This window comes from Durio zibethinus, chromosome 16 (genome assembly GCF_047325235.1).
Source record: "Durio zibethinus cultivar Kanyao isolate XHJ-2024 chromosome 16, ASM4732523v1, whole genome shotgun sequence".
NCBI classification, from domain to species: domain Eukaryota; kingdom Viridiplantae; phylum Streptophyta; class Magnoliopsida; order Malvales; family Malvaceae; genus Durio; species Durio zibethinus.
The window spans coordinates 24,508,755-24,529,412 of record NC_143177.1 but is presented as its reverse complement, the minus strand read 5'-3'; the positions used below and the strand labels follow the sequence as shown (position 1 = coordinate 24,529,412).

At 29.7% G+C, this 20,658-nt stretch overlaps 1 protein-coding gene and 1 pseudogene across 3 annotated transcripts; both read left to right on the top strand.

Annotated features, from left to right (window-relative positions):
* The first annotated feature begins 297 nt into the window (after positions 1-297).
* LOC111298423 (protein HIGH CHLOROPHYLL FLUORESCENCE PHENOTYPE 244, chloroplastic-like) lies at positions 298-2,805 on the top strand (annotated as a pseudogene). Its single transcript, XR_016328808.1, has 8 exons — positions 298-884; positions 968-1,061; positions 1,154-1,342; positions 1,604-1,695; positions 1,803-1,898; positions 2,162-2,301; positions 2,411-2,612; positions 2,775-2,805. The product of XR_016328808.1 is annotated as a protein HIGH CHLOROPHYLL FLUORESCENCE PHENOTYPE 244, chloroplastic-like (transcript).
* Positions 2,806-14,511: 11,706 nt separating this feature from the next.
* Positions 14,512-20,320, top strand: LOC111298120 (uncharacterized). 2 transcript variants are annotated; one of them, XM_022892798.2, is made up of 5 exons: positions 14,512-15,017; positions 15,084-15,980; positions 16,198-16,409; positions 16,946-17,169; positions 18,429-20,320. In XM_022892798.2, the coding sequence occupies exons 1-5, from the start codon at positions 14,735-14,737 to the stop codon at positions 19,156-19,158; spliced, it is 2,346 nt and encodes a 781-aa protein (XP_022748533.2). In that variant the 5' UTR covers positions 14,512-14,734; the 3' UTR covers positions 19,159-20,320. The 2 variants fall into 2 exon arrangements, with proteins under 2 accessions (XP_022748533.2, XP_022748532.2); XM_022892797.2 differs by having other exon boundaries at positions 14,512-15,980.
* The last annotated feature ends 338 nt before the right edge of the window (positions 20,321-20,658 follow it).

The window sequence follows — 20,658 nt, the reverse complement described above, 5'->3', positions numbered from 1 at the left end:
AAAGGAAAATAACTTGTCTCAAATGCTTATACTGAGAGAAAGATATCAAAGTAAAGCAAAAATTTGATGGAATAGAAATAATGTTCGATAGCCTTTCTTGTATATTTTTGACAGACATTTTCATTTTCTTAAATATTATTTTTAGTTTTTATTTATGCTGGATATAGCCATTAATTAGCCAGTGAACGCTTTTTCCTCGATTGTATTTTTCATATTAAAGACGTTTGCTGAAACGGCTAGTATGTTGGCTTGGCACGAGCTGGACAGCCACGAGCCAGCTAGCCGCACGACAACCAGAACCGGAAAGTATACGTGGCATAAAGCGTAATCCATTTCAATGAACGACGTGACAAGATTCACACACTTTGTTTTCCTTCTCTCGCTCTCCGCCTGCTAACGAAACAGAAAGAGGAAAAAAAAAAAACGCCAAAGCAGCAATGGCGTTGAGACTTCCCACTCAGCTAGCTGCACGTGGCACCTTCCACCACCTCAACCAGACCAAACCCGCGACCACCACCTCGCTGTCATGGCGGGGACACTATCACCGGACACTCTTCTCCCCTCCTACACCTCTCACACCACCAGTAAGCACCCAATTCTTTTTACTTTGCTTTAAACAATTTGCCATCTGAATTTTCTCCCCAGTAGAGGAATCGTACGTGCAGCAAATATAACATGCAGTGCTAGTGGAAGTGCTCAGGCAGTGAATTTGGCTCCAGGGACTCCCGTCAGACCGACAAGCATACTAGTAGTTCGTGCCACGGGAACTCTAGGGAAGACAAATCGTGAGACGCGCACTCGATGAAGGGTACGATTTAAGGTGCCTTGTCAGGCCAAGACCCGCACCTGCCGACTTCCTCCGTGACTGGGCCGCAATTATCAACGTAAATCTTATAATTTACCTAAATTTACGGGTTTAAGCTTTTTAAAATTTACCCATTAGTGCATAATATTCATTTTTGAGCAGGCAGAACTTAGTAAACCAGAGACAATACCTGCAACATTGGTTGGTATCCATACAGTTATCGATTGTGCCACGGGTCATCCAGAAGAGCAAGACGGTATGATTGAATAATAATGGTGAACTTTTGCCCTTTTTTTTTGTTTTTTGGCTGTGTTCAAATTATCTAATCTATGTGTTCTATTTAGGTAGATTGGGAAGGAAAAATTGCTTTTATACAATGTGCAAAAACAATGGTGATTCAGAAATGTGTTCTATTCTATTCACAATTGTGATAAGCATCCTGAAGTTCCACTAATGGAGATCAAGTATTGCACTGAGAAGTTTCTTCAGGACTCTGGCTTGCCCCACATGACAATCAGGTTATGCGGTTTCATGCAAGTAAATGTCATCTAAAACTCAGTGTTTACTGTTTACTGTTTTTCTTATTCGTTGTCTTTTGCTTGTAATTCATCTTGACTCTGTAAAAGTTATATATGACTGTAAAATCATACAAGAAAAGTTTCTATGCTTTAAAATCAATATAAATGAAAACATGATTCCTGAAGAACCAGTATAATTGCATTAATGTACGTGTTTGCACCATGTTTCTTGCTTGTATCAAAGCTGTTTTTTTATAAATGCTTGTTGCCAATTTGTCAGGGGCTTATTGGGCAATATGCAGTACCTATACCGGAAGAGAAGTCTGTGTGGGGGCAGATGCTCCAACGTGAATTGCTTACATGGACGCTCAGGTTAAACATGCACAAATTGTTTTGCAAATTGGTTTCATGTATGTGGCAGAATATTTGTTATTGATCAAGGGATTTTGGTATTTAATTGTGTTTTCTTTTGGTCTTAGGATATAGCTCGATTGACATTTATAGCTTTATGCAATGACAATATTAATGGCAAGCTTCTCACATTTGCTGGTCCTCGTGCTTTTACAAACCAAGAGGTATATAAGAATCCTTCACCCTTGTTGATGACCGATATTCTATTGCTGCTCTTTCACACTCTGGGACTATTTCTGGTGAATAATTTGGAAGATAGTGTAATGTTTTAGCTTTCTTATCATTAATCTCTTGAGATCATTTTGGCTTCTTATGTTAACATGTTAGCATTCCTACAGGAACTTGAGAACAGCTGTTTTTAAGTGCTGACTTAGAACTCTTGGATAAAAGCCATTGTTTTATTCTGTGTTAAATTTCTTTATTTTAGGTGATAACATTATGTGAGAGGCTTGCTGGGCAAGATGCAAATGTTACTACAGTTCCAGTTTCCATCTTAAGATTTACTTGCCAGATGACTCGATTTTTTGAGTGGACAAATGATGTTGCTGATAGATTGGCATTTTCAGAGTTAATAAGTTGTTATTTTCTCTTCTACTCATTTCAATCACGCTCCATGAAGCAGTATGCTGGCATTTGATAGTTCCATCTTCCTCTAGAGCGTTTGTCAAGTACTAAGGTCTTGCACATTGCAGGTTCTTACAAGCCACACCGTTTTCTCGGCTCCAATGACACAGACTTACAGTCTCCTTGGTATCGATTTCAAAGATATAGTTACACGGGAAAAGTATCTGCAAGATTACCATACAAACATTTTGAAGAAATTGAAAGACCTAATTGTAATTACTGTGTAACTTCTATGGAGAAGATACAAACTCGAGGTACAGCCTATGCCTGGTTATGATTTTCATTAGGATTGTCTGATGTCTGTGAGTATCCAAGCTCTGGTCCAAACATGTTAGTATAGATAATATAATCTGTAGCCCAGCCCATCAAACCTGATCATCTGCAGGGTTTATCTTGTCTTGACTTTGTTTCCGTAGATCAATTGAGAACTACAAATAACGAGATTGGGAGATTCCAAAGCCCTTCACCGACTCGTCATAATCTGGATACTTGTGGAAACTTTGTATCTATCATTCACATGCAAAACAGAATGTACCCAAACTTGGTAAATCCCCCATCCTTGAAATACTTATCAAATGCCAAAACCCCACCATCTCTCACATGTAATTGTCTTTTCACAAAGTGCTATTGTTAGTCTTTTTTTTTTAGCTAGATTTGTCCTTTGCATTAACACTGGACCCTGATTTTGATTCAAGGGAAGTGAGGGGACATTCCTAGAAGACCATTGTGATTGAATTCTCTCACCAATTTTATTCTATGGAAGAAAAAGGGATCCATCTCTCAGGGATTCTACAACAAGTCTTCAATACTTTTGACTTCTGAAACAAATAGGTAAAGATGTTCTCATTTTGTTTATATGGATGGAAGATGGACGAAATTTGAATTTAATAGCAGATCAATATAAAGCTGATGAAAATCCACTTTACATTCTTTTCAACAAAGATCACATGGCAGTTTGCACCATCCACTTGAATGTGAGAGAGGGAGTTGGGTTTCAGAGTTTACAGAGAAATATAAAATTGATTGTTCGGATTCTAGTCTCTGACTCACTTTTCTATGAACTTAGCTAGCTTTTACTGAAAAGAAGATACTTAGTATAATTTGTCACATGGTTTGCTACCCAAATGGAACAGGACCCCTCTTCCCCTTGTAGCCGTACTCAAAATGTAACACATCTGTCAATTTTGCTTCCCTTCTTCTTGACCAAGCCAGCAATGTAAATGCTTTATGCAATTCAATGAATCACCAATAGATAAGGGGGAGAACTTTATAGGAAACAAAGGTTAAGTGATATATATTCCTATTGTCTATGCAGTAAAGTGACATTTCCCCATTAGAGGTTGGCGCAAGTGGTTAAGATTTAAGATCTAGATGCAAAGTATCCAAATTCAAACTCCTATGGTCTTTTGTTGGTAGGTGATTTATAAGTTTAAAAATTCTCATAAAAAACGGATTTGTAAATTTTTTTGTAGGTTGACAATTTGTCCCGACCTTAAAGATGTGGTAATCTTTAAACTTTGTCAGATAAAAAAATGATATATTTGATTGTCTTTTCAAGTTCAAATCATAAATGCCAAGAATTTTATTAAAAATCAAAGTTGTTCATGAAGTTGAACCCCTCCCCCCCTTCAAGTCGTCCCTCATGAGGTCTTTCGATTGAATGACCCCATGTTAATTGCAGTTCTACTCGTAATTTTGTATGTTTATGAATTATAAAGCTTTGATTATAGTAAGGAAACAATGGAAATTAAGCTCTGTTGGTGAATCCCATTCTTTCAGTTGCCGAATAATTGTATATCGATCCATGTCAATCATGCTGCATTTGGATATTTCTGACAGAAGTTGGGAAATTGGCAAATTGCAATATTTCGTTCATAATAGCTTCCATTGTTTCATGTGTTAGAGCACGTGAGGTGTACAATTTTGTACATTCGAAAACACAGTTAAATTACTAACAAATATGTAACCATGAATACTAATGAATAATAACATTTAAAGTTAGGTTATATATTATTGAGAAATTCAATTCGACTTGATTCGATAAATTTTTTAAAGTAATTTTGTAATAATTGTATAAAACAAAAAATTTTAAAAATAAAAAAATATCGAATTTAAACTTTAGTCATAAAATTATTAACAGTAATAATATTGTGATAGTTCAAATCTAAAATTATTTGTACTTGCTAGAAACTTATATAAAAAAACACAACCTTGAAGGGGTAGCACGTGGATGAAATGATCGAAATTTGAAGGAAGAATAAATAAGACAGTCAGTTAGTCATCAACACATGCCAGACTAGTAAAGTACATGGGTTTTCCATGTAATTGCACATGATAGTTGCATTATTTGTTGAAAACCCATTGTCCTTATTCCCACCCTTCTTTGACCAGAAACAAGAGGCCCTCTGCTCAAGAATCAGCTGGAGAAATCAAACCACATCCATCCATGAATAAAGGGCTACAAAATTTGCAAACAAAATGGCATTTCATAGCCCAAAGATTATTTTTTATTGTATAGTTCAAACTCGAAATAAATATTTGCATTTGTATCATTGAGATTTATCTCATAATTTGATCAGAAGATTATCTTTTATTGTATAACCCAAAGTTCTTATGTATTCAATATGTTGAAGCTAAACTTGACTCACATGAGTTGGAACTAAAATAAACAATTAAAATGTGGTAGCAAAACCAAAAAATAGAACAACATACGAGTGGTATGATACCCGTATTTTTTCTTTTAATTTTTGGTTAAAGTTGAAAAGGACATGGTACGGAAACATTAACTTTCTCGGTTTTTTTTTTAAGAAAAAATTTAAGGATAAATAATTATTTAATTTTTTAAAATTAAAATAAAATATATTATATTTAATAACTTAAAATAAATGATTATATGTTATATATTCTATATAATCTCAATAAATAATTATCAATAATATTAAAACTTAAAATTCTTTTATTGAAGGTAATAATTTTAACAAATTGAATTAATATTTATTAATCTAATTGATGTTATTTAGTCTTCGCAATCATAGCTTGTGACCCCACAATGCCCTTTACCAACTCTCTGTAGCAATGCAATTTGGGGCCCCAGACTCGAACACCAAAGATTGCAAGATGAAGTTTCATCGGACTGATATCGAATTGAATTGGACGGATTTGATTTAATTTTTTAAAATAAAATATAATAATATAAAATTTTAAATTTTAATTTAATTTATCGATTTTTTAAAATTAATTTTTTATTTTATATATTATTTTAATATATTTAAATAAATTTATATATAAAATAATTATTTTATTTTATAAAAATTTAAAATATATAAAATTTAATTTAATTCAAATTTTTTAATTTTTCAGATTTTAATACAAATTTCAATTTAAATTATATATCCATTTAATTTCTATCGTTGATACAAACCCAAAAAAAAAAAAAAAACAACTGATGCAAGTCATATCAAATATCATAATTTTTTCTTTTTTCGAATTTTTCTCGCTTCTTAACTTTCACAGAATCACATCCGGTGACTGACTATAGCTTTTGCCTGCAGCTGCCTCCCTCTTCTTCTTGTTTTTTTTCTTCTTTTTACTCTGCCTTTTGTTATTATAGCCCAATCACATGGGGATGGGGGGTCATGAATCCTGTCAATAAAATCAACCCTTGAACTGCATATTTGACAAAGAGATTAATTATTTATAGCTTTTACCATTTGTACGCACTGTGCAAAAACATTGCTACTATTAATTTCTTCATCAATCTCATAAAAAACAACCAAAAATTTCTTGTTCATAGCATTAATATATTATTATTCTTTTTTAATTTGATAAAAACAGTATATTAAATAAAAAATTAATTAATTTTAACAAATATTTATAATCACACGTCATACGAAATAATATAAATTCACTATCACAGACGATATTATTAATAAATTTTAAATTTATACTAAATAAATTTTATTTGAATTGAATTAATATTACGATAAATTTAATTGTATCGTATTTTTAATATAATAAAATCCAAACTTAAACTTAATTTCGTGGCCATCAAATGGTTTAAAATGGGTTTTAACATTTTGAAAATCAGAGAAAGATAGTTACAGCTAGTGTTATGGAAGAAATAAAATTGGCTGCTTAGTAGATTAAGCACTCTGGCCAAAGTGAAATTACTTTGTGCTTTAGACTTTATAAACCTGTTTTATTTTCAACAACTCTTATCCTAGCTAGGTTCCTTTCTTTTCTTGCATAATCGATTCTGAATTTGGCATAAAACTTTTTGACTATAGGCCACTAGGAAATGAAATAGTAATCCTTTTGATATGATACCCTTAGCATTCAATTGTAATGAAAACGATTTAGATCAAATCGAATTTAATTCAATTTTTTCAGATGATATATAATATTATAAAATTTTAAAATTTAATCTGAATTTGAATCAACTTTCTTTTGAAACCAATCCAAACTATTAATTCAGTTTGATTCGGTTCATTCATTTTTTAAATCTAAAATTTTTTATATATTATTTTAATATATTTTAATAGATTTATATATAATAATTATTTTATTTTATAAAAATTTAAAAAAACTAATAAAAATATATAATTCGATTTTTTTTTTTTCGATTTTTTACATTTTAATCCAAAATTTGATCCGAATTTAATATATATTTAATATCTAATTTTGATTTAAACCGAACAAAAAAAATTAATTCAAATCAAATCAAATATTATGATTTCGAATCAATATTTAATTTTTTCAATTTTTTTCTCACCTTTCACCACGGGAATGAAATCAGATAACCCACTGTCCCTTTGTGTTGGCAAAATAGTGAACGAATGCTCTTCTCATTGCCCAAAGGGCAATCCTTTGATTTGAGAGCATAAATATTGGTGGCATTGGGAACCTTTTTCTTTGTTTCAAAGTTATATTTGATCATAAATTTGAACAAAAGATATATAGTTTGGACTAATTGGATGGTTATAATGTTAAAAGCATAAGATTTATCATCACCATCCAATTAAGTTTGGTATCGACCCTCGAAAGAACAATATCTCGAAGTCCGATTAATCAATGAAGGAATGATTCGTGCCTTTGCCAAACCAAGTTCACCAGTAATCACTATTCTAATCCTAGCACATCGAGGGTTAGGAAAAAGAGAATGTGACCACTTACCACTAAAAGCCTATAATAATATGTGAATCATAGATGAATATAATTTAAGCATGGGGTGCCCTTGATTTACAGGTCATTAGACCCTAAAGAAAATAGCATGTGCCACCACCCCATACATTGTATTTGAAACCCAACTAAGTGAAATAATAATATATTTTTAGCATTCCAAATAGAGTCAGGGTGTTGTTCATGGGCATATATGTTAGGTCAATACTATATATAGTAGTTTTTCCCTATTTTTCTTTGATTAACCACTTGGTCCCTCCCCTCTCCGGGCTGGAATTTTGAATATTCCAAATCAAAAAGGAAAAAGGAAAAAGTGTAAAAGAGTGTTCTTTGGGCAGGCTTGGCTTGCTCAAGTGTTTTATTTCTTTATTAGAGGTAAAAGTAATAAATATTTGAATTTAATTTAATTTAATTTTTTTGGATAATACATAAAATTATAAATTTTTAAAATTTGATCTGAATTTGAATTATATTTCATGTAATTTGATATGAATTAAATTTTACTGATTCGATTCGATTTAATTTTTTGATATTTAAATTTTATTTTTTTATTTTTACTATATTAATATATTTTTTACTATATTTAAATAAAATTAGGTATAAAATAATTATTTTCATTTTATAAAATTTTTTAAAAATTTAAAGTTAATAAAAATATAAATTCAATTCAATTTGTTTTTATTTTTCACTTTTTGATTGTAATATAATATATATTTAATATTTGAACTTAATTCAAATCAAATTAAAAAAATCAATCTAAACCTAGTGAAACACTACAATTTCAAACTAATTTTTTATTTTCTTAATTTTTTTCTCACTCTTACCTAATTTTTTAAAATTTTTTTTTATAGTAGTTTGGCTTGCCATGCACATGCTACTTTAGAATATGTTCCCAAACCATGCCATGCCACACCATTATTCAAAGCAAAATTCAAAGTGGAAGTTTCCCATTTTCAGTGGCTGCAACATAAAGGTATCCTAAACGTAAATCCAACACCAATGATAAAATTTCTAAATTAAATACATATCATATATATATATATATATGATTATATAAACATATCTCTATTTTTATATATAGCTTCTTAACACGAAAATTTGATTTTTTTATTCTAAAATAAACAAAAAAGATAAGATTTAGGGGTTAATTTATGCTTTATCTTAATTATTATTTTTTTTTGTTATATCAAGAGGATAAAATTTTAATACAAGTAAAGAAAAAAAACGAGATCTGACTCAAAATCAGACTCTTGATGTCTCCTTAAACGTCTTTAGTCACAAAATCAAATGTTTAGGGACAACTTTATATTAATTGTTTATGTTTTGATGCATTTTGAACAGGAAAGAAATTGAGAAGACTGTGAGTCAATGGTTTGATTGTGACTTTACAAACATTTGATATCTTAATTCCAATCTTTAATACAAAAATAAGAAGAAGAAAGTCTAAATTATTTATTATTTGAACGTTGGTCTTGGACATTTTTTTTTTCGTATTTGACCAGATTGCCCATGTATTTTGACAGATATGCCTGTTTTGACATGGGTAAGACTCTTATGTTCAAAAGAAATGTGATATATTTTTTATTATTATTAGAAGGGGAATGTGTAAAAATTAAATGGTTAAGCAACCGTTGTGATAAGGGGTAGATGAATTGGATATTTGGTCGTATAGTTAGGTTTTAATTAAATGTAGAAATTAAAATAAAAATGTTCGTATTGTTTGCTTTTAAAAAATAATAAATTTAAAAACATTTATTTTTTTTCTATCCAAAATTACAAATTTTTTTAGAAAAAAAAATCCCAGAAATGTCATGAATCTGTCAAAGATTGTTTTAGCAAATTGCTTCCCTTTTGTTGTGCAAAGTTTATAAAATTCTGATTGTCAAGGAGTACAAGCACAACAACGTCTCAAAGGCCCATCCTTAATTTGGGAATTCTTGTTGCACTTTTTATCATTTTTTGTTATGTTCGATAATTTATATATTTATGTCCTATAAAATATTAAAATTTATATATTTATATTTTATTTTATAAAAATATATATATATTATAATTTATGTCGAAATAAAAATATAAAATATATATTTTTAATTTTATTAAATTCATATATAGTTATTATTAAAATTTTAAATTGTATTACTTTTTTAATTTATTTTTATATCATATTTGTGTTGTGTAAGGATGAGAAAAAAATCAAAAAATCTAAAAATCAATTTGAAATTATAGTATTCGGTTCAGTTCGGATTATTTTTTTTTATTCTATTCGAATCAAGTTCGGATATTAAATATATATTAAGTTCGGATCGAATTTCAGATCGAGAAATGAAAAACTGAAAAAAAAAATGAATTAAATCGAATTATATATATTTTTTAGTTTTTATATATATTTTAATTTTTTATAAAATTAAAATAATAAATTTATATCAAAATTTACTTAAATATATTAAAATTTTATATTAAAATAATATATAAAAGTTAAAAGTTAAAAATCAATAAACTAAATTGAACTGAACCAAAAAAATTCGATTTAATTCAAATCAAATGAAAATTCTATTCGAATTTGAATCTGATTTTAAATTTATATAATATCAAAAAAAATTAAATCAAATTCAATTCGAAAGTTATCGTTTTTAATATCATATCATCATATATTATTTTAAATTATCGAACATCAAATTTGGAATTCCACACTTAAAAACTCATTAAATTAAATATCCATTCCAACGAAAGTTGCAGGAATGCAAGTGAGAATTTTTCATTGATTTAAAAATGATCCAAATCAAAGGGATTCATTATTTAGAGACTATCCCTCAACTTTGGCCTTACAAATTTATTTATTTATTTTATTTTAACATCCTTACAGTTTAGTAACTGTAATGATCATGCGCATACCATTCGTGTCAAGTTCTTATTATTTAAGAAAATATGGGTTTTTAATTTTAAATTAGAAAATTTTAAAATTTAATCATTAAAATTAAAAATATTAATTCGCTCGATGGTTGGCCAAAAAAAAAAGTGGATTGTTTCATATAAACTTCAACTATATTATAATCCGTATGATATATTAAAATAATTTTATTTATTTAATATAAATATATAAAAATTAATTTATTTTTAAAATTATATTCAAAATTTTAAAACTCATAATATATATAAAATTTATATATATTGACTTGTCATTAAAAACTAAACTTTCTAAAAACTGCAAAAAAAAAAAATTATGTATTTCCATTATAATCACTTTTGTTTGCAATAATATTTATTATACACATGTAAAATTATATCAAATAAATTATTATAAAAAATATGAAAAATGTTAGAAATTATGTGAAAAAAGAAAAAATAAATTGAAAAAATTTATTTTTATAAGAATGAAATTGTAATAACAATAAAATATATTTTTAAAAAATTTATAAACAAAAATAAATAAATTGCAATATTAATATAATATATCTTAAAAAAGAGTTACTAAAAAAATTAAAAAAAAATGATGTATAACACATTACATTTATAATCTTAAATTTGTAGAAAAAATTTTATTGGCAATTGGGAATGAATAAATAATTTTAAAATTTTAAAATGGATATAATAAGTGATAAAGACAATATTAAATTTTTGGTATTTATTTGAAATATAAATTTGACAATTAGAGTTAAAATGGATATAATCATTTTGATAATCTTATTATTTAAAGATTTAAGATGAAAATTTTTTGAATTTTCAAAATTTTACATAAAATTACTTGAATTTTTAATGTTTTACGTAAATTTTTTTTAAAAAAAATTTTTAAATCAAACTTTTTAAATCAAGATAAAAAAAATTATTAAAAGATTTGGATAAACTTAATTTTTGTAATTTTTAAAAATATTTGAGAGATTTTGATTATTAAATAATTTTTTAAATAAAGTTATTTGGTAAACAATTAAAATTATTTATTAAAAAAATAAAATCTATATTTTATGTTTTTAATTTTAGAATATATATCTCTAAATCAAGTTTTTTTTTATTTTCACTTTTCAATCTGAATATAATATATACATTTAATATTTAAACTTAATTCAAATCAAATTAAAAAAAATGATCTAAACCTAATCAAACACTACAATTTTGAATTGATTTTTTATTTTCTTAATTTTTTTTCTCACCCTTACCTAGTTTTTTTTTTTTAATTCTTTTATAGTTGTTTGGCTTGCCATGCACATGCCACTTTGGAATATGTTCCCAAACCATGCCATGCCACACCATTATTCAAAGCAAAATTCAAAGTGGAGGTTTGCCATTTTCTGTGACTACAACATAAAGGTATCCTAAACGTAAATCAAACACTGATGATAAAATTTCTAAATTAAATACATATCATATATACATATATATCATTATATAAACATATCTCTATTTTTATATATAACTTCTTAACACGAAATTTTGATTATTTTATTTTTTTTTTCCAAAATAAACAAAAAAAAATATTTAGGGGTGAAGACGGTATAAATTTATGTCTTATCTTAATTATTTATCTTATGTTTTGATGTATTTTGAACGTGAAAGAAATTGAGAAGACTATGAGTCAATGGTTTGATTGTGACCTTGCAAACATTTGACATCTTAATTCCAATCTTTAATACAAAAATAAGAAGAAGAAGGTCTAAGTTATTTGTTATTTGAACGTTGGTCTTTGACATTTTTTTTTTTTGGTATTTGACCAGATTGCCCATGTATTTTGACAGATATGCCTGTTTTGACATGGGCAAGACTCATATGTTCAAAAGAAATGTGAATTAAAAATTAAATGGTCAAGCAACCGTTGTGATAAGGGGTAGATGAAGTGGATATTTGGTCGTATAGTTAGGTTTTAATTAAATGTAGAAATCATAATAAAAATATTCCAATTGTTTCATGCAATCATGTTTTAAAAAATAACAAATTTAAAAACAATTCTTTTTTTTTCTTTTTTTTTTTTTGTGAAAAACAAAGCTAGATATGCCATGAATCTGTCAAAGATTGGCTTAGCAAACTGGTTTCTCTTTTGCTGTGCAAAGTTTATAAAATTCTGATTGTCAGGAAGTACAAGCACAACAACGTCTCGTAGGCCCATCCTTAATTTGGGAATTCTTGTTTCACCTTTTATCTTATATGATAATTTCTATATTTATATAATATAAAATATTAAAATTTATATATTTATATTTTATTTTATAAAAAAAATATTATTATAATTTATATAGATATAAAAATATAAAAACTATATTTTTAATTTTATTAAATTCATATATAATTATTATTAAAATTTTAAATTATATTATTTATTTATTTATTTTTCATATATGTGTCATATAGGGATGAGAAAAAATAAAAAAATATAAAAATTAATTCAAAATTATAGTGTTCAATTCAGTTCGGATTATTTTTTTATTCGATTCGGATCAAATTCAGATATTAAAAATATATATTAAATTTAGATCGAATTTTTGATCGAGAGATGAAAAATTAAAAAATAAAAAAATAAATCGAATCGAATTATATATTTTTTTTCATTTTTTATATATATTTAAATTTTTTATAAAATAAAAATAATGATTTTATATCAAAATATACTTAAATATATTAAAATTTTATATTAAAATAATATATAAAAATTTAAAAAAAATTAAAAATCGATAAATTGAATTGAATTAAACCAATAAAATTTAATTCAATTTGGTTTGAATCGAATAAAGATTTTGTTTGAATTCAAATTTAATTTTTAATTTTCATAATATTATATAATATAAAAATAATCAAACCTAATCCGATCAAAAAATTATTATTCTTAATATCATACCATCATGTCTTATTTTAAAATATCAACTTTATTTTAAGTGTTTACGCTATCACTTTCTTTCTTTTTTACTTCCTCTTTTAAAAAATTCATATATCAAATTTGGAATTGCACATTTAAAAACTCATTAAACTAAATATCCAATCCAATGGAGGTTGCAGGAATGCAAGTGAGAATTTTCCATTGAATTAAAAACGATCCAAATCGAAGGGATTCATTATTTAGAGACTATCCCTCAACTTTGGTATTTAGTATTTTGTTGAGTTTATAATTATTTATGATTTAGTCCATAATATTTTTTTTTACTTAAATCTATTAAAATTAATTATTAAAAAATATATAATTTTTTTTAAAATTTAACCTTAGATAAGAGGATCTTTTCTCGTAATATAATATTAAAGCTGCATTTGGATTCAAACGTACCCCCAAATAAGGTTGTGTTTGTTTTGAAAAACCATGTTTAACGCATCGAACATCCGTTTGGATGTATAACTTGGGTGCAAAAAATGAGCTTTTTTTCACCGGAGGTTTTAAGTCCAGCCAACACACACACAATTGAAATTTTTTAACCTTTTTATCCTTTTAATTTGACTTGTTCTCTTTCTTTTTTATTTTAATTTTTTAAAAAAATTATAAAATAATTATAATTTAATAAAATAAAAATACTATTTATATTTAATATATTATTGTTATTTTTTATTTTTTTATTTTATTAATCAAATTATTATTTATCATAAAAATATATATTTTAATTTTTATTAATTTTTATAAGTTAAATAATTTATAATTTTATTATATATAAATTTTAAACTAATATCTCTAATGATTATTTTTATCTTATTAAAATTAATCTTATTATCATTTATATCTATCATTAATTTTAATTTTATTATTATAATAATTAATTTTTTTTTCATCATTATTTTTAATTTTATCAAAATTAATTTTATTATTCATCCAAACGCTAAATTAAATTGTAATTGAATAGAAGGGTATTTATGGAAGGTTAAAAGTGATAAAACAAAGGAAAAGATAACGTCATGATGAAAATTTTGTCTTATTTTAGAAAGTGAAAATAAAAAAAAAAGAAAGAGAATTTGATTTGATTTTTTAATTTTATTTTAACAATAAAATACGTTCCACCATTAATGTCCACCGACTCACAAACAAAGCACACTGTTGAGAAGCGTTCGCTTACTTTCTTTTTCTGCTACAACCCGACGACACACTCCGAGCTGGCACAGATTCCTTCTTTCTCTTCCTTTCCTCTCATTTCGTCGTGAAGTTTTCCCGAGAAGCAATCACTATAATCATGCCTTTTGTTTTCTTCATCTAAATCAGATAGCAAACCTTGTTGGGTCTTTTTTGTTTTTTGGAGACATGGGATGTTCTAGTTCAAAGTTAGATGATCTCCCGGCTGTTGCTCTTTGTCGGGAAAGATGTACTTTTTTAGATGAAGCGATTCAGCAACGTTTTGCTTTAGCGGAAGCTCATGTTGCGTACACAGCTTCTTTGAAGTCATTTGGTCAGGCTTTGAATAGTTTCATCGAGCATGATTTTGGAACTTCTTCAGGGGCGTTGCCTCCTTCTCTTCCGTCTCCTAATAAACTCAAAAGTAAAGCGGTGGATTCGGTTGAAGTTGGGTCAAGTTTACCCCAAAAAGGTGCTATTTCTCACCACCTTTCCTATTCGAGTTCTGGGTCTCATCTTCACTTCCGTTCTGATTCAGATGAAGATGACTCTGGCGGGTTTTTGCACCGTTCAGACCATTCTTCTCCTTTGCATGAAGCTGGTGGAGCTCTGGAAAATGGAATTTTTCCCGGTGGGTTTATGCATGTGAATTTTATGAAGAAGCAACCAACGCCGTCTATTGTTTATGAACAAAGGCCAATGATTCCAGAGACAGTTTATATGGGTGAATCTTCATCTTCTTCTTATTATCCTTACTCTTATGTAAGTAATAATAATCCTAGTTCTAGTTCATATCCTTATCCGGATAAGCAAAATTATGGTGTTTTTAGCAATGATTCTTCTTATTCGCTGCCTGGTTATGAGTCTTCAATTCAACCGTCGTCGACGGCGGCAGGATCATCCTCGAAACCGCCGCCGCCTCCACCTTCACCTCCGAGAGCTTCAGCTTGGGATTTCTTGAACCCTTTCGAGAGTTATGAAAACTACCATCGTCCGTATACGCCGAGTAGGGACTCAAGAGAGATGAGAGAAGAGGAAGGGATCCCTGATTTGGAAGATGAGGATTATCAACATGAAGTAGTTAAAGAAGTGCAGGGAGATCAGAAGTTCGTTGATAGCAGAGGGAATTCGAAGTCCCCAGTTGAAGATGAGGATGGGAAAGTTGTTAGTAGTGAAGCAGAGGCTTCGCTTTATCAGACGAGGCCGAGTGTTGGGATGGAAAATGATGGGGTGGAATATGAGGTTCATGTGTTGGATAAGAAAGTTGTGGATGACGAGAGGGCCGAGGAGCGAGGTAACGGGTCAGGAGCCGCTCCAAGGGATGTTTTTGAGGTGGTTAGAGAGATACTGGTTCAGTTTGTGAGAGCTTCCGAGTCAGGAAATGAAATTGCCAAGTTACTTGAGGTGGGAATACTTCCTTATCAGCGCAAACATGGTAAGGATTTTCGTTCGTTTGTCCTTTCTCTTGATCTGTAGGAATTTTATGAATTACATGTCTGTGGATTGGAAAGTACTGATTTTCGCTATAAATATGGGTTTTTGATTTGCAGCTTGATTAGATTGTGTTCTTTTTTTTTTTCATGAAAGAAGAAAAAGATTGGGTTTTCTCTAACGGTAATACTAACTGTGGATTTTGGGATCTTTCGAAACAGTTTCCAAGATGTTGCATGTAGTTACTCCTTCATTATCAATGGTGTCATCTCAGCCATCTACTTCTAAGACTGCTGAGTCTTCATCTTCGGCTGACAAGAATGATCCAGCTTTTCTAGACTTCAATGAAGAATTGGCCAGGAAACCGAAAAACCTTTCCTCCACTTTGCAGAAGTTGTATCTTTGGGAAAAGAAACTCTACAATGAAGTAAAGGTATATTTTGTCTTGATGACAGGTTGCTTGTTGTTCAACTTGGTATCTGTTTGTGCCCAACCATTAACCCATCTGCTCTTTGGAATTCAGATTCATGATTATCTCAAAATGCTGTATGAATTATGAACTATATGGTTCGTGGCTATTAATATTAGTTTGAATTTTGGTCCTTTTCATTCCTGTATATTGTGTTAGAATATGTTTATTATCTATTATTATATACTTGCCCATGTTTTAGTTTAATTTGATTCATATCTGTTTAAGGAACTGTTTCACTGAAAGTTACTGCTCTGAGGTATTCACCTTTGAAGGGCTTCATGTTGTTGCATTTTTACCTTCTTTATGGATAGGATGGTAGTGGACCTAGTGGTTTATATTTCACATTTTAGGAATACCTTGTGATCATCTTGACTTAAGTTTTTTGGTGGCATTACAATGGCTTAGTTATGCCCTGGATTAATAGCACTTGCGCCTTTTTTTAGTAGTTCTGTAATCTTTCTGATGCTCTTTTACTAGAAGTTTTGGATGCAATGCAGAATGAGGAGAAGATGCGGGTAGCTTATGACAGGAAATGCCGCAAGTTGAAGCGACTAGATGAAAGGGGTGCAGAAGCTAACAAAGTTGATTCAACCCGGAATATTATCAGGAATCTATCCACGAAGATAGGAATTGCAATTCAAGTTATTGACAAGATATCTGTAACAATTAATAAGATCAGGGATGAGGAACTATGGCCACTGCTCAATGAACTGATTGAAGGGTATTATTTCTGCTTGTTAACTTTTTGCATTTTCCTATCTCATTCTGCATTCTCTGCTTAAATTGCTCTTTAGTCTTAACTTTTTAAATGAGTATTTTACATTTAGTTGACATGATTTTGTCTTACTTTTGGCCTTGCCATTTGGTTGTGTTTATTTCATTTCTTTAATTAGCATCTTTAATCCGATTAATTATTGCTGTCTTTCTTGGTTGCATAATGGCATTGCTTTGGCATTTTTATTGGTTTTCTTTATTTTTCATGGGAATCTTTTGTTGTTGCTGTTTTATAATAGATATCCCATTGTAGTTTGTAGCAGTGTACAGTCAAGAGTGATGGGTACTGGCCCAAGAGGTCTTTAAAGGGTATGGGGGTGTTCAAAAAAGAAACGAAGCTACCAAATCTGCCTCCAGTCAAAAAGTTCTGCCAAGCTGTTGCTTATTAGGATACATGCTGTTAGATCATACTTTTCTTTTCCTCTTTTTCTTTTTCTCTTTGTGTGGATTCTTGAAATATTGGCTTCAAATAGTTGTTGGGTTTGGCCTTAAAATGTCTAGTTACTATGTTGGGAAGATTATTCATTTAGGTTTCAGGTTTAGTGCTTGAGATTCTATATCTATTGAAAATCTTATTAGAAGTTGTAAAAAGCCAGTGCCATTTGATCCTTTGTTAACCCAAATAGCAAAATAGATATTGATCACTCTTTAAGTCTTAAGTCTACAAATTGCATCATTTACCCCCTTTTTTTTTCTAGGGAGTTAGTTTGAAAGTGACTTTTCACCTAAGTATTTCAAATTCATCTTCCAACACTAATCATATAAATAGGTATGTGAGACTTTAGCACAATTTACATGACAAACCAAGTTCAAATACACTTTTTTGAGATCATGTTAACAATTGTAATCTGTGGGAAGACTTATGACCATATTGGCCATATACCAATTAATTGCTGTAGAAGGACATTTTGTTAAATGTTGCTTATGAGTTGTCATATGGATATAACATATAAAGGCCTGAGAAGTAAAACAAACCTTCAACGGCTGAAAGAAATGTATGATTTCTGTAGATAATGATGTCAAATTACTTTCCGATTGAATCTCTTGCATGCTTTTTTTATTTGCTTTTGCTAACTTGATTTTTGTTGTTGTTTTTTCATGGTTTTCTTTTCCTTGATTGTACTGAATTTGTGATTTTTTGTCAATCCTTTGCAATTATCTTTTTTACATTTGTCTTATGTTGTTTCCTTGTAAATATTTTTCCAGGTTAAACAGAATGTGGAAATGTATGCTTGACTGCCATCGTAGTCAGTGTACAGTGATTAGAGAAGCCAACACATTAGGTTTTGTTGGATCTGGCAAAAAACTCAGTGATGATCATCTTAAGGCCACATCGCAGCTTGAGCATGAACTTATTAGTTGGACTATAAGATTCTCTAGTTGGATAGGTGCGCAGAAGGGTTACGTCAGGGCTTTGAATAATTGGCTTGTGAAATGTCTTTACTATGAACCTGAAGTGACAGATGACGGAATAGTGCCCTTCTCACCAAGTAGGATAGGCGCACCCCCCATATTCGTAATATGTAATCAGTGGTCACAAGCAATGGATGGAATATCTGAAAGAGAGGTGGTTGACTCTATGCGAATTTTTGCTATGAGTATGCTCCAGCATTGGCAAGAAGATAAGTCAGAAATGCATCGAAGAATGATGGCCAATAAGGATTTAGAAAGAAGAGCTAGGAGTTTGGATAGAGAGGATCAAAAGTTACAGAAAGAAATCCAAGTATTAGATAAGAAAATTGTTTGGGTCTCTGGAGATGGTAATAGTCTCTCACTAGCTGGACATGTTGTGTATCAGAGTGAGACTAGCAACAATAGCCTGCAGGGGAGCTTGCAACGCATTTTTGAGGCGATGGAAAGGTTCACTTCTGAGTCCTCAAAAACCTATGTGGAGCTTTTGCAACGTGTTAAAGAAAGGATTGCTCAAGAACATTGAGAGAGTTTCATAAGCCTGTAAAATGACATAAACTAAGGCATTGCTTTGGATTGATGATCTAGTTTACAGTATGCAGTCTAGTTCCCTGTGAGAAATGAAGCAGAGTGGTGGCGTGGATGGGTCCTCTAACGCACAACTTGGCTGGTTGCTCTTTTGTTAGGGAAGGCTTGGTTATGAGTTAGCTGATTAGGGAAATAAGATAGGAGCTAGCCTTGACAAGAATATAGTTTCAGATGGCCTATGATGGTTAAGTGAGGAGATCAGGAGGGGCAAGTTGCCAGGTTGGCGATTGCAAACCCTTCCAACTGTCAAGCTTGCTAAGAAACAGATATGTTGACTTTGCATTTGCTCATGTGGGGATGGTGAGAAGTGAGAACTATTCATGGTATCCAAACTCTCATTTAAACTGCAACTCATGTTTTTCTATCAACTAGTTGGCATCATGCACCTTGCACCACCCTTTCATGAAAAAATGGGGCATATGCTTCTGCAAACGAAAGCAACCAATGTGGCCAAAACCATCGGAGTAAGCAGATTCTCCAGCAGTTTTGCATGGTTAAGAGTTTTAAATGCAGGTTTTTGTGAGTATTTTAGAGTGATTCCCACAATCAAATGTTGTACTCTAATGCGATTTTCATTTCCATTGTGAATCAAAATCACATCAATGTTTGAATAGAACACAGTTAGACACCCTGCAAATCGAAAGCAACTAAAATAAAGGATGTTATGACAGGCCAAAATGAAAATTTGAACTATGTGTAGTTTGCCTGCGTTAGACGTTATGTTCCCTTTAAATATATAAACATCCTGATTGAGACCGTTGGTTATGAAATGTGATTCATGCAGTGGAACAGGTCCGAGGAATTTGTCATGGTCTGGCTGATATGATACGACACTGCTGTATAAGTTTCGAAAATTATTGTACTCAACTTGACAAAGTACAGTATCTGGGAGTACAGATTCGATGTTCGAATTATGACAGCTGAAATATGTCTTTGTAGCTGAGCTGAACAACTGTTACTGCCATGATTAATGCAGAGAAGAAAATCCAAGAAGATTTCCAAAAAGATTCCAACCCGGAAAGAAAATGAACTAACCTTGAATCCAAGAATTATTTTCATTCTTTTGTTTTTCTAGTGAAAAATAAAACAATTTTCTCGTACAGATATGCTGATTATTGTTTAATCCCAATTTGGCATTGACAGCCTTGTTGTTCCAAAAGATAGTAAAAGGGTGTGGTGGCCCCATAACTGGACAAACCTTGTAATCTCTCGGAATTCTCAGATGGTTGCTGGTTCCTAATACTGAGATTGGTATTTCATAGTATTTTGTTATCTTACAGTAACTAATATTACAATTAGATTATTAATTTTACTATTCATTTAAAATATAACACATTAACAAAATGTGTCATATTTTATAATTTAAAAAATAATAATTATAAGTTGTGCATTTAAAGTAATTAATAAATATATAAATCATATATATTTAAAATAATTT